Source organism: Echinops telfairi, unplaced genomic scaffold (assembly GCF_000313985.2).
Source record: "Echinops telfairi isolate 266 unplaced genomic scaffold, ASM31398v2 ScPeMD7_7458;HRSCAF=8496, whole genome shotgun sequence".
Classification (NCBI taxonomy): domain Eukaryota; kingdom Metazoa; phylum Chordata; class Mammalia; order Afrosoricida; family Tenrecidae; genus Echinops; species Echinops telfairi.
Window position 1 is genome coordinate 36520966 of NW_022111358.1, and position 14565 is coordinate 36535530.

General features: G+C 49.0%; 1 protein-coding gene across 1 annotated transcript in view; it reads right to left on the bottom strand.

Annotated features, from left to right (window-relative positions):
• NOL11 (nucleolar protein 11) overlaps positions 1-12019 on the bottom strand; it is a 20532-nt gene extending 8513 nt beyond the window's left edge. Inside the window, exons 1-8 of the mRNA XM_004707281.2 lie at positions 11863-12019; positions 10043-10156; positions 9428-9484; positions 7217-7365; positions 5813-5870; positions 5425-5569; positions 3503-3691; positions 1716-1792 (exon numbers count right to left, since the gene is read on the bottom strand). Coding sequence (XP_004707338.1) covers positions 1716-1792; positions 3503-3691; positions 5425-5569; positions 5813-5870; positions 7217-7365; positions 9428-9484; positions 10043-10156; positions 11863-12003 — 930 coding nt within the window. The 5' untranslated portion in view covers positions 12004-12019. The remainder of the gene's footprint in view (positions 1-1715; positions 1793-3502; positions 3692-5424; positions 5570-5812; positions 5871-7216; positions 7366-9427; positions 9485-10042; positions 10157-11862) is intronic.
• Between the last annotated feature and the right edge of the window lie 2546 nt (positions 12020-14565).

Genomic DNA, 14565 nt, shown 5'->3' on the forward strand with positions numbered 1-14565 from the left:
CCCAATCCCAGGAAGACCAAGGAGTGGGCAGCTTCTTCCTCACATGGGCAGCTACCTGGATGTGTGGCCGAGCTTTCTTACACCGGTGGCCGTTAGGTGCCTTGGAGTCGGCTCTGGCTCAGAGACCCTGCGCACCGCAGAACCGAACGCCGCCCGACCTGCCGAGGGCCCTCCTCTCCTTTGTGCTGCCCTCTTTGTGCTAAGCACGGTGGCCTTCTCTGGGGCTGGTCTTTCCTGGCAGCACGTCCCAAGTCCATGAGCAGCAGCCTCGTCTGAGGCGCTTGTCAGATGCCTTCACTAGCACGATCCACATGCGCCCCTAAGGGGCACCCCTGCTTTGCCACACTTCACAGAGGTCCTGGGCAGCAGATTCACCCAGTGGAACGTGTCCTTTGATCTGTTGCTTCCATGAGCACTGATTGTAGATCATAAGCACTACGTCACTGCGTCATGTTAGAAATGCTTTACTGTACGTGTAAGTAGTTCTTTAATCTGTTTAATGCACATAGAGGCGTACTAGACAGTTCACTACAGCATGTTTTTGACTGACGCTAGTTATGAACTGTACCGAATTATTTAGGCTTTCCTGCAAACTCAAAGACAGAACCAGGCACAAAACTAGTTTCTAATCCAGGAACTGTCTGAAATTCATATACCATATAATTCACCCCCTTGAGCAGTATAATTTAAGGATTTTTAGTATAGGTAACCCTAGCATAATTTAAATGACCTCTTCAAATCATAAAAATAAGACTACATATAATTTGAAATAACTAATACCATCAGTATTACGCATCTAGGAACATATAATTACCAAAGCGAACTGTTATGCGTTACATGAAAAAGTCATTTTAAATGGCTTCTGTTTTAAGATAATAATGATTCAATTTTAAAAATATTGATTGTGAACAAAAATCTGCTTGTGAGAATGGCGGACTTGTAGAGAGGTTGGTTTTGTTAGAATCCTGTTAGCTATAGATCGGAATTACATGTAGTATGCCCAGGGAAACCAGACAGCCCACACGCGCTGCCATCGAGGCAGCACCGACTCACAGCGAGCCGAGGGGCAGACTGTGGGGCAGTCTACAGAAGCAGAAAGCCGGCGGGTGGTTTGAATGCTGGCCTTCTGGATCGCAGCCCAAAACGTAACCACTGTGCCACCCAGGTGCCTCAGCATGCCAGCAAGACTCACCAAAGTATCCTCTCGCGACAGGGATCAATGCCACATTGTCTTGATTCAGTCTTTTGAATTCCAATTCACTAAACAACCCACGCTGACTGCGCACCTTTGCTCCAAAGAATTAAGGTGGCGCGGCAGCAGCCACAGCAGCAGAAGGGCCCGAGGAAGTTCACAGGCTGCTCAGCTCCCATTCGAGCATTGTAAATGATTTCCCATAATCCCACAGGAATGGTTTCAGTTACGAAGGCAAAGGCACAGCGCTGGGGTGTAGTTCAAATTAAAAAGTGCAAATCAAACAGCATTAAAAAAATACAGTTGATCCAATAACTAGCTAGTTATTGTCACCTGCTCTATAGCTTATAGTCTTCTAAAGTGATAAACCCAAGGAAACCATTCACATTAATCTTACAGGGAAAATCTTAACTGCTTACCTTAATTAGTAACTGAGAAATACTTACCTCTGAAATGACAGCGTATTTATATCAGATACAAAAAGACTTTTATGTGAAACAGTTCCCCAAGTATAGCTACTTACTTGCCCGCTGGTCCCTTGTGGGAACTCTTTCGAGGCCTGCAGTGTCTGGAATTTGATGTTCCACACTGAGAGGCAGTCTGTAAAGAGGACGTACACTCAGTCCCGGCGTAAACACTCGCTGCTCTGAAGCAGTGGTCACAGGAAAGCCCCTATGCATCGCATTGCTAGGAACAGAAACCAGCACGGAAGGAGCCGAGAGCTCGCTGCAGGCTGAAGGGCTCAGGAAAGGTTGTAGGGAACATGTGCTCTGAGCAGAGGCCTGACCTAATGGAGGGCTAGTGGGCAATGCCAGGGAAGGGATGAAACACATTAGGGGCCGTCCATGCAACAAAAAGGAAGAGTACGTTGGCGTGAAGAGACCGTCGAGGTATTAAGTGAAAAATAATGCGCGCCAATGTGTATATGGTATGTGAGTATTTGTGGAGAGGGAATACGTACATAACTATCTTGTGCACAAGAAACTAGTCTGTCTGGGTCTGGAAGGTCCGCTAGATCCTGTGCACCCTGTTGCCATGTGAACTACGACGGCCCAGCATCAAGCATCCCAGCCACTTGCAAGCCACCGCAGCGCAACAAATCGAGATTCCAGCAACTACAAACATCAACTTGACAAGCAAAGGCATGACAGGGCAGGGCTCATGGGGGGGGTTGAAAGCCTCACGGTCAACTTGCTTGACTCAGTCACGTAACTTTATGTGCCTCAGTTCCCCGATTTGCAAAGGACATTAACTACATCCTCTCAGAGGGCCGTGGGGAGAATTAAACAATACAAAAGCTAATAAAAGTAAAACACCTGGTACAGGACGGCTTGGTGGCTAACCAAAGGGGTTAGTTTGAGCCTACCTACAGGCACGAGGAAGAAAGGCCTGGTGACCCAATTAAGAAACAAAACAAAACAACAGCTACTGCAAATCTCATGGAACACACAGTCTTTGTGCTGACACACATGGGTCGCCAGGAGTCCCGGCGGGCCAGGTGTGGCTGTTCCCCTGGATGGTGAAATGGCTCCATGGTAAGAGACAGTTCAGGAGTTGAGAACGTGTGCATTGGAATACCGTGGGCAGGGCTGCCTTCGCTTCCCAGTTTCCCACCACTCTCCTTTGTGGAAAATACCTGTGCTTTCAAGTTCTTGGATAAAGTCCCTTGAAAAAAATCTTGCCTGACCAAAAAAAAAAAAAAAGAAAGAAAGAAAAAAGAAAAGAGCTTCATTCCCACTGTGCAGTGTCAGAACCTGGAGTTCACGAATGGTCTCATAAGGCCTGGAGGGAGCAGAGGCTGAAAAGGCAGGTGGAAGCTAGACCTTGGGGGTGGGGGGGGGGTGGGAGGCAGGCAAATGCCACACAGATTCTGAACTCGACGTGTAGGCATGCCTGAACGTGTTCTCTGTGATGTAGCACGAGTCTGTGAGTGCGTGTGTGGCGGCGGTGAAAGCCGTGCTCAGAAGTCAGAGAGGAGAAGCACACCAGTGGCCCTGGCACCTCCCGCAGTCCAGGCCCAGGCGCTTTACACACTGTGACAGGCCACCAAGCTGTGAATCCCACCCTTTGCTGCGAGGCCTGCATTCCAACTGCCTATGGGATGGCACAGGTTCTGAAGAAGGTTTCACAGCGATCAATGTATCCAAGACGAAGTCAAAGGCCCAGTGAGGACCAGGTGGGAAGCACTGGGAAGAATTCAAGTACAGCAGAAAGAGACTGCACCAGAGCGGCAACAGAGAGCCGAGAACCCGGAAAGCAGCACTCTGAAGGGGGAGTCCCACAGGCTTCCAAACTGCCCGTATGCCTTACCTTTGCCGCCTGACAGCGGTGTTCCCAGGACTGCCAGGTGATCTCGGTCCAGGATGCTGAGGGCAACGCCACTCTGAGCTTTCTCAGACACGATGCCCTTGATCACCAGCGACCTGACTGCCACCTGGTCTTTTCCCGGATCACTTGGATGTGTTGGTAGCAGGGTTTCATATATACACCCATCGGAGCCTGTTGGAAACAAGTATTACAAAAGATAGTTCTCTATTTGGAGTTATACCCACTAGTTTTAAAATATAATTACCAAGCGGTATGTTCTGAAACTGATCATGGTGCTGATTGCACAACTCTTCTTAATACAACCAAACGATTTAAATTATGATATGTGAAGTATATGCCACTAAAACTTAAAAAAAGTTCACAGTTGCTAAAAAAAATAACCTCGAAGAACCAATCTTACCAAAGTGATAAAAGATTAAGACAAAAGTTACCCCCATGCCAACATCCCTTAAAGACTATACGACAAACTTGCAATTGAGAGGGGTGTTGGTGATAAAATCTCAGCACGGGATGTCGTAATAGCCAGGAAGTTAAACCCCGACATCCCTGGAGTGTGCCAGTGTGAGCAGAAATCAGACATGAAAACACGCCCTTCAGCAGGTACAACTTCGCGTTTTCTGTGTTACGGTTCTTGAGACTCCATCGCACCGAAGGTCACGTGTCATGGCTGCACTTGGGCAGATTTGTGTGAAGATCGACAGGTCCCTTTGGTTCCGACTCCTTTACAAAAGGCCCATGAAGCCCAGACATAACCAACACTGTCATGCCGTCCATTCCGACTCTGAGCAGCACAGGGAGAACAGAACGGAGCGGATCTGTCCCTCAGGGTTGCCAAGACTAGATCCCTTCAGGAGCAGCCTCACCTTCCTTTCACAGAGCAGTGGGTAGGCTCGAACGGCCCACTCGGCAACTGACCGCCCCGTGCTTAACCCAGTGCTTAACCCACCGCATCACTTGGGATCTTAGAACAGCCTGCGACCTTCCACTCCATAATGAACGTGCACGACTGGTCACGGGTAGAGAGCTGGTCTTCCTAAGCAAAGGCCAAAGTGCCTGCCTAAGGCCTCTTCCGCAAGAACTTTAACTGTGACGATGTGGAACTGTCCCCACCCCTTTGTGACTTTACAACAAAAGAAGTCAGAAAAGGGGACACAAAAAGGCTTTTCTCCAAACCCTTAAGGCTTCAGCCTGGGGTCTAGACCATCCATCGGGTCTGAGGCAGTATAAACACCGGCACGGTGCCAGCTGGCTCAGGCCAAGGTGGCTGTCCTTCTCTTGGCACGTCTGTCTAGTCCCGTAGAAAGGCACACCCAATGTTAGGGCCACCTCAGAGCTTTCAGGTCCCACTGACTATGCCAACAAGGGAGCGGGCTTTATGGTGAGCATTCCCGTGTGCGGTGCGGTGGCGGTATGTTTTATGAACGGTGCTGACAGCTTCCGGTAAACGCTCCTTAGGGGCAAGGAGGCAGGACTCACATACTTCAGACATGTCAGGAGAGAGCAGTCCCTGGGGATGGACATCACGCTTGGTCAAGTAGAGGGGCGGTGAAAGAGAGGAAGACGCTCAACAAGAGGGCCTGACACCGTGGCTGCACCTAAGAGTACTGGCGAGGGTGGCGCAGGCCCGGGTGGGGCTCTGTTCTGTTGTCTGTAAGACCGCGGCGCGGGGCAGGACGGACTCAAAGGCACCCAATACGGCAAACTGTCGGGACAGCAGAGAAAACAGGCCAACCCAAGGGTCTAAGTCAGAGTACCTGACACCTTTCAGCACGAGGGGCTAGACAGCCCGTGAAAAGTTCCCGTACCCTTTACTTCCATTTTTTCTATGGTGTGTTGGATACACCCTCCTGTTTCTTTATATACAAGCCCTGAAAATTGACGAGGGGGAAAAAAAACCATCTTACTGAATGTGATCAGAGAGATGCGCTTCCGATCCACAGAGGCTGCGAAGCTCTGCAGCACAGACCTGTCTTCGCGGCCAAGTGCGAGCGTGTACTTGCTGGAGGCCCCAGAGGAGAGCACGTGCACATACGCAGAGTAGGCTCCATGCTGCGGGAACAGAGCAGAGGTGCCTGTGTATGTCAACAAGCAACTTACACAGCTAAAACCAGTTGCTGCCTCATTCTGTGACCCCACTGACTTCCTCAAATTCTGCTGACGACAAGCTAAAACATCGGCCGTAGACACACACAGAATTTCTCATACGGAAACAAAAAAGACGGGGGAAAATCTGAGAGAAACACTAGTCTTAAATACTGTGATTTTAATAGTGCAGGAACAGAAGATACTTACTTTTTCAGTAATGAAAAGTAAAATCGGGTGCTTAAATACCATGAAGATCTTGGTCCATCTGAAAACCATAAAAATAAAATTATAAAAATACAAAACCACCAGTTGGGAAAAACATAGTGTTAATTGGCATTTAGGAGAGTATCTTTAGTAACCTTTTTTTTTTTTAAAGAGTTGGAGAGATGTTGAGCTGCTAACCACAAGGTTAGCAGTTCAAAGCCATGGCCATTCCATGGGAGAAAGACACGGCTTTCCACTCCTGTAAAGATGCAATCTCAGAAACGCACAGAGGCAGTTCTACCCTGTCCTACAGGGGCACTGAGTCAGAATTAACTTGATAATAATGAGTGTGCGTTTTCTGAGAAGAGCCATCTCAGAAAACACTGTGCCTGCTGCTTCTCACACTATATTCCACAGGGAATTACCGTATATTTTTGAGTAGAAGCCGGCCCGAGTATCAGCTGAGGCACCCAATTGTACCACAAAAACTGCATTAAAAAAGTGCTGAAACACTCAGCTTATACACGAGTATATACGGTAGGTCTTTCTCTGCCAGACATGCTGCTGATTAACAGTAGAACTTTCCAGAGGCTTGAAGTCGGTAACGTTTGTTGCACAGTTCCAAGACGGGAATGAACAACACACAGCGCTTCTGAAACGCACTCGCCACGCCGCCCGTTCTCACAGTTGCCTTTGGGACTAGTGCTCGGAGGGAGACAGGACGCTCGCCTTCCGCTGCCTTCTCCACGTGACAGAGGGAACCGAGGCTCAGGCAGTGAAAAGGCCCACAGTCCAAGCCGCAAGTCTGTAGCAGGGCGCCGTGGAAACCCAGACTTGTTATTGTGGCCCGGCCCACTCACAACCGCCCGCCCCACCATGCCACATCCATCCCGGGCATGCATTGGTTGGTGCGAGCTATACTCGGCCTTCACCTACGTTGTTCCCGCCCAACTGCAAGTCCTCCCTCCGGCTTAACTTTCCTTCCATCCTCCAAGTAGTCGCCTTCCCAGTTCTACCCCAGATGCCTCCAGACCTCCCTAAGAACATGTTTCTTTAGGGGAAATACTTGTGAGCTTGGCCGGCAAAGCAATGGGGCAGGAACACTGAGATGTTGGACTCGGGGGACTGCCCACTTTGAATTCAAGTAGCATTGACGACCTAAATGTCAAGCATGGGGGCAGGACTCAGCTGACCCCGAAGACCTCCTCAATCACGCCCCCCCACCCTCCCACCCCCCCCACCCCCGGCTCTGGGGAGACGTTATTTTGGCCAATGTCTTCTAAGCGGTTTCTAGTTCTGTCACTTTGGACAAACTTTTGAGACAAAACACTGAGAACAAGACTGAGGCTGATATACAAGATGCAGTGAGCGAGTGTGCTGGCGGAGACCCACCGCAGGGGCCCTTACTTGATGGCCTCCTCGTCGGAGATCACAGCTTCGACTTCCTGCTGCGGCTCTGCAAGCAAGGCCTCCACGCCGCGGACCGCCCCTCTCTTGAACAGCACGAGCGGTTCCGTCCCGTGTACGGAATGGATCCGGAACACCTCAGCTGCCAACTGAGAGAGCGTGAGCACATCAAAATGGGTAGTCCAAAACAGTCATCGCCCATAAAATGAGAACAAGGACACTGTGGAAGATTTAGCCCACTAATTTGTTTTCATTTTGATATAATTTGGCATTGCAATTATATATAATTCTAACATCAAGTCAACAAAATAACACATTTACAAGTCTAACTTCTGCTCCTTCTCCCCTCTACTCTGTGCCACGCCTTCTCTGACACTAAGCCATCTTTATTAATTTTTGGTTTATCCTTCCCTGTGTTTCCCTCTAAAAAACAACTATTTATCTGTATACTATTTCAAAAATAGCACACCAGATACACTTTTTAAAAACAGTTTTTCACTTAACAACTTATGTTGGAGATCTTTATAGCAGCCCATGTACCTTCCTCATCACAGGTCTGATTTTTTAAGATATTAGACAGACTTTTTATGGTGTTTACAATTTTTTGAATTGAAACAAAGAGAGGATGATTTTTAAAATAATGATTTTACAGTAGTGACCAACAGCCAGAGCTATGGGTTTGCATCGAGAACAATTCTCCCAGAAATGACAAGGATTAGTCCGTTTTTGTCAGATTCTGACGCTCACTAAGTAAAACCACCACCACCACCACCACCACCCTCAGCTGACGAAAATACCGAAAATTCTAAGCACCTCTAAGGGCAGCAGACTTCAAACTCATTCACTATTCTCCAGGCAAGCAATGCACACCATGTGTTTTGTGCAAAACCTCGCACGGTAGTTTCCTACGTGTGTGTGCAAATTATTTGTGTGCATGGCACACGTGAAAAAGCACAGCACACTGCCTATGGTAAGTGCTTGATGCAGAGCACCACCACTGCCCCATCACAGCTACCAGTGTCAATGTGGCTCACGACAGCCCCATGTGGTTCAGAGCAGAACTGCATGGCCACCCGAAGCGCCATCTTTCGGAATTCAGATTGCCAGGTCTTTCTACCACGGCACCAATCTTGTAGGTTGGTTAGTAGCACAGAACTCAACCATCTGTGCCACCAAGGGCTCCTTGACCCGCAGTAAACTCCGCATGTGAAGTCACTAAGGGACTGAAGCATAATTTCCCTACGTCCACAGTTAGGGTGTAACAAAACGCTATAGCCAGGCTATGTACACGAAGTGTCAACAAGCCCCTCAAGCACAAAAGACGTTCAGCGAACGGCAGCTCTTATTAGCTCATCTAATCCCCTCCTTTCACAGAGTTAAGTCCTAAAGTGGTAAAACTGGCTCTAACACGATCAATGCCGAATTTCAGGCTGGAACCTGTCCTCTCGAACCCAGGGGTGAGGGGCGCATAAAAAGCCGGCAAGGAAGAGTTAAAAGCAGCTCTGGTGTTATATGAAGACTGATGCCCGAAAGTCCAAGAAAAGACACTGAGCACTTTCTATGAGGTAAAAACACCTCCGTGGTGCACAAGTCAAGATGGTGCTCCTTGCAAGGATCCAAGTGACAAGGGTCCACGTGGCAAAGACATCCTTTCTGAATTAGCACTAGCGTGTGCTACTTCGCAACATGCCAGTTACACTTAAAATCAGGCTTTTCAGAAGTGGAAGGAACTTTCAAGATTAACCTCAGCCGAGACTCTCATGTCACAGGTAGGTAGGAAAGGTTAATGCCCAGGCTTTAGGACATCAGTAGTAGAAAGGGCACAGCTAGATGGTCCCCTCCAACACCCCCATGATTAGGCACCACTTTTGAAAGGTACAATGAAAAGGTGATCCCCCCTAGTTACGTGTAGGGGACAGTGAGGTTCAGTTGGTCCCATAAGGGGCAGACCGCAGGCATCTAAAGTGATGAAAACAACTATAAATGCATTAACCCCCAACCTCATGTGATAACACAGCCTGTATTTCCTACTACAGCAACGCAGGAAGAAAGACACATTACTAAGATGTATTATAAAAGAGAAATAGAACGAAGAACTTATTTGAATCTTTGCGGTTACTTTCCCAGAGGCACAGTGATAGACTACACATAACACATTACAAATGGTTTCATTTCCCCAGTAAGTTAATATATTGGGCAAGTCAGACTTACTGTCGCTTTAAATACTTTATCCAAGCTCACATCTTCATTATTCCATATCCTCAAAACCTTAAAATCAAAACATCACAGTCAGAAAGTATCCTACCCATCATGTAAACACATACTACGCGACATTTCCGTGCGGTATCCCATGAAACCCGTGTTCCACTGGTGGTGGCAGTCGGTGCTGTCCAGTCGGCTCTGACTTGAAGCAACCTCCTGAGACAGGGGGAACTCCCCACGGTGCGGCTTGTTCTTAGCTAAACTATTTCTTCTCAGTGAAAGCGCACCCGGTGAGCTAGGTTCCGATCAACAGTCGCTGAGCAGTGACACTGGCGACAGTTTTCAGTGGCCCTTTCTCGGCTTGTTCTGCTCCTGGTGTCCCTGCTCTCCGTGCCTTTGAGCAACGGCTGACATTCAGATGACTTTGTCAAGGAGCACTGCCCTCTCAGGCGACCCACGGTTTCCCTACCCCTTCAAGAGCCACTGGGTGAGTTTGAACTGTCAGATTTTCAAGTGGCAGTCAGGTGCTAAAGCCTTGTGTCACTGGGGCTCTCCATTCTCCATGTAAACACTCGATAAGCAGGAACAGCGAATAAACCAACATTTGGCCTATGGAAGACCCACCTTGTTATCATGGACAAGAATATACTCTCCAGTTTGAAAGTTGCACACGGCTGGACACGTTATAGTTTGACCTTGCTGCACTGACCAGCTCCCCAAGGGCTTCTGATCAGAGACCTAATGAAAGGGAAGATCAGCATTTAATACTATGAAAGCGACTGGAGGCATGAAAAGCTTGTTCAATTTACAATCGAAGTAAAAGAAGCCATTTTTAAAATGGCATTGAACACATTTTAAAAATGAGAAATAAACCCTTAAAATAACAATATAACAAAGTCCCTAAAATGAAGGGGGGGGGAACCCCAACAAATTAACAAACGACACAAACAAGCAGCACAATTTTAAATGGTTTCCACTTTGCCTTTGAAAGCCACAATAATCACCAGCCTTTTGAATGAAGAGACACTTTGGTACAAAACAGCTGGGATCCTGTCGGTTGTAATTAGCCCAAGTTTGTTTGTTGTTAAATCTGGGCACTGCACAACTGAAAACTCTAAAGACAGTTCCAGCAAAAGTCAACAGTATCATTTCATCGGGAAGTCAAAACAGGCACCAGGAGGGGGAACTGTTGCCAACTCCCCCCAGAACTTCAGAGTAGAATTGGTTCTTAAAGACTGGGCAAAAGGCATCCAGGTGGTCAGATTAAAACAACCGCTTCCTACTAGCCTCTGAAAGCAATGCTCCCTGGAAGTGTGCTGAGTCAGGTATTCTGCTGAGAAGGAGGGAGAGGTGTACAGCTGCTGAGTGACTCAGCTCCTGACTCCACAGCATGAATGAGAGGCACAAACGAAAGGCTGTCAAAGGGGGCCACAATAGTGCCCCGAGGAGGGCAGATGATGTATATAGTTGGTGTTGGGTGTCATCAAATTGGTTCCGACTAAAATCGACCCGCTATGTAACAGAACAAAAGAGGACCCAGTCCTGCACCATCCTCACAATCTCTGCTACACGTGAGCTCCTGGTTGCACCCACTGTGTCAATCCAAGCATGCTGTTCTTCTCCTCCAGGGACCGCTCCTCCTTGATAACACGCCCAATGTACCGGGAAGCCTCACTATCCTCGACTCTGAGGAGCACTCTGGCCTCACTACTTCTTCCAGGCAGATGCTTTCAGTCCATGGTATATTCAAATACCGTACTTCAAATACCTCAATCCCCAGTCTTTCTTTATTCACTGCTCCGTTTCCTCAGGCACACGAGGTAACCTAAACACCATGGCTTGGGGCAATTCCACCTTAGTCCTCAAAGTGACGCCGTGGGCTTAAATACACTTTCTTTCAAAAGGGCATGTTTTGGAATCGCGGGCACAGCGCCCGAGGGCAGTCCCAGAGAGGTATGAAACCTGCCATCTGCCTTCATTCAGATCTCTCCGATTAGGGCCATGCTAAGATTCTCTTCTGGGACCCGCTCCTACCGTAGCTCCCCACTGATGGGGTCAGGAGAGAGGAGGTCACTCCGAGGGTGCAAACAGTGACTTAGAAGTGCAAACACAGGGCTTCCAACCGGTTTCCTCCCAACCAGTCTCCACTCGGCCCTCCAGCGGGGAGCGGGGGTGACGGAGGACCCTCCCCGATCAGAGCCCAAGCACCGGCTATCTTTCCCTTCGGAGTCTAGCCCACGTGCCCTCGGGTGCTCGGTCCCACAACTCGGGAACAAGCTTCCCTTCCAGGAAGACGACCGAGAGGGATTCTGGTCCTCTTCAGCGACCCAGGCCGGCTCTCTAGACTCCCCGCCCTCCCCGAGTTGACAAAAACCCCGAGCCTACGGCTCCGCACTCAGAGGGGCAAGGGGGCAGCAGGGACGCCCCGACCCTATCGCTCTCACCTTATAGAGGACGACAGTCCTGCCACTGTCTGTCACCAGAAACTGATCGGCCTTGTCGCTCTGTTCCACGCCGAGGAGTCCGTCTGGCCCGGAGCCCAAAGGTACTCCAGGCAACGTGAATTCTTCCTCCAGGGCTGCCATCTTTGGCAAACCTAAGAGACGCGGAGCATCCTTCCCGGCAGGCCTCGCGCTTCCTCTCGCGAGAACACGAGGGCCCGTTAGGGGCGGGCACGGGCTAAATGAGAAGTGCGCTCTCGTAGCCTGCGACCCCTGGCGGGCGGAGGAGGCAAGTGGCGCGGCTGGAAACGTCGATGGGCGGGGTCTGGAGCGGGGGCGTGTTCAGGCCTCGCCTCTCCGCGAGTCCCGGATGTGCTCCTTTTTGTGGAGGGGTGGGGTGCTCTTTTCTCTACTGCGCCGAATCGAATGAGTCCGATCTACCACTTAATGAAAGTTGGGCTTGGGAAGTGGCTGAATCGAAACTACAGTTAAAATTTTCACCTTAAGTTTTCTAGGAATTCCTACCATGGCTTCGTGGGGCAGTGCCAAATTTGTTTCGTTTTTTTCTTCTTCGGGTAACAGTTTTTTCTGGGAGTGGATCTGACGCACATCAGCTACCCGATATGTTTCGGGGTACAGTTGTACTCTGTAGGATTTTCCATGGCCCCCTCCCCAACCCATCCACCCACAGGAGACTGCCAGGCCTTTCTTTTGAGGCACCTCTGGGTGGGCTCAATGTATGGATGACCAAAATCTTCCCAACTGGACCATCTTGATCAATGGAGAAAAGGTTGAAGTCGTCAAGGATTTCGTCTTGCTTGGATCCACAATCGATGCTCACAGAAGCAGCAGTCAAGAGATCAAAAGACTTACTGCCTTAGGTAACTGTGCTGCAAGGATGTCACTTTGAGGACTGAGGCGCCCCGCCCGACCCAAGCCATGGCATTTGCCATTGGTTGTACATGCAGCAGGAAAGACCACAGAAGAATCAATGCATTTCAGTTGTGGTGTTGGTGCAGAATAGTGAAAGTAGCGCTCCTTAGAAGCAAGGAGGGCAAGACTTTGTCTTCCATACTTTGGACATGTTTCAGGAGAGATCAGTCCTTGGAGAAGGACATCATGTTTGGTAAAGTGGGAGGGGTGGCAACAAAGAGAAGGGCCCTGGAATAGATGGATTGACACAGGGGCTGCATCGATAGACTCAGACATAGGAAAGTTGTTTTAAAACTCCACACCATTGTTTCGTTCGGTTGTGCATAAGGTCGCTATTGGTGGTACTGAACACCACCAACTGGCTGGACTTGAACTTCCAACCTTTCAGTTAGCAGTAGAGCTCATTAATGGTTGACACCATCCAGGGACTTTATCCTCAGATACACCCTCATTAAAGGGCTCTCTCTCTCCCTCACTACCCTGGAATCAATTCCTCCTAGTCACCCTACAGTACAGGGTAGAATTGCCTCTGTGAGTTTCTGAGACTGTAAATCTACGGAAGTAGAAAGCCCATGGATTGGCTGGTGGTTTCGAACTGCTAACCTAGAGGATCACAGCCTTACGTGTTATGACTCCACTACCAGGGCTCCCCCATGAAAGTGCTGTGCTAAGTGAAATGCCTGATTTGCCCAGCTTTTCAGACCCCACACAAAGAGCTCTTTCTTGTGGCCCTCGGGCCCCGGGCTTTGCCAAAGCCTGCCCTTGTCTCAGTACCAGCAGCAAGGTCTCTGCCAGTGAAAAAGAAATTTGGACTGATCAAACAAGGCGAAGGCCCTGGGGACACATTTTTTGGCAAGGCTTACTTTCCAGGAGGTATTTGTGCATCTGTGATCTGGAAGACCGATAAAATGAATCTTGTGAAAACTACAAATAAGGTCAATTGCTCATGTTCTTAGGGAGAAACGATCTAAACAGGCAGTTACTAAACAAACTGAAATGAAATGTACCATGTGTTAACAAAATACTTCCACTTCAGTTTAGGTTAAGCCTCCACATGGATAGTTGGGGGGGTTTAACTTTTCTTGTGGATTAGGGGACAGTGTATGGAGCATGTTTTGTGTCAGCTCCTCCATTGCCTCCCTGGATTGACCAGAGGTCAGAGGTCATCATCCCACTCCTGCCCTATGTTTCCTGTTTCCATTCCTCCTCCTTGGCTAACCCTCTGAACTTGTCCCTGGGTACAGGCTGCCCTTGGGATCTGAAATAGTTGATTATTCTAGCACGGGGATAAATTCAGTTAAGGCCTAAAGGATTACTGAGGGTCAGAGTCCTGGGGCCCCATCAGTCTCTATCCAACCTGAAAACCCTGGTCTTTCCTATGAATTTGAGTTGGGTTCCACATTTGCCCTTTCGTCTATGCCCGACCTTCTAAAGTGAGCCCTCTCAGAGCACTCGGTCCGGGTTGCTAGACACCATCTGGTTCTTCTGGTCTCAGGGTTCTGGAGGCTAAGGATGGGGAGGGACCAATTGTGGCATCTGAGATGGCTGCTTGCTTGCTTTTACAATTCTAGTTGCTACTCACCGCAGTCGGGGGTAGTTTCCGATTGTTGGTATTAGGTGGTGCCCAGTTGATGCTGACTCATCATAGGGCCCTATCTGTGTGCAACAGAATGCAACACTGCCGGGTCCTGGGCCATTCTCACCGCTGTTCTTGTTTGAGCCCATTGTCGCAGCCACTGCGACACTCTTCCTCATCACTGCCCTTCCGCTGTA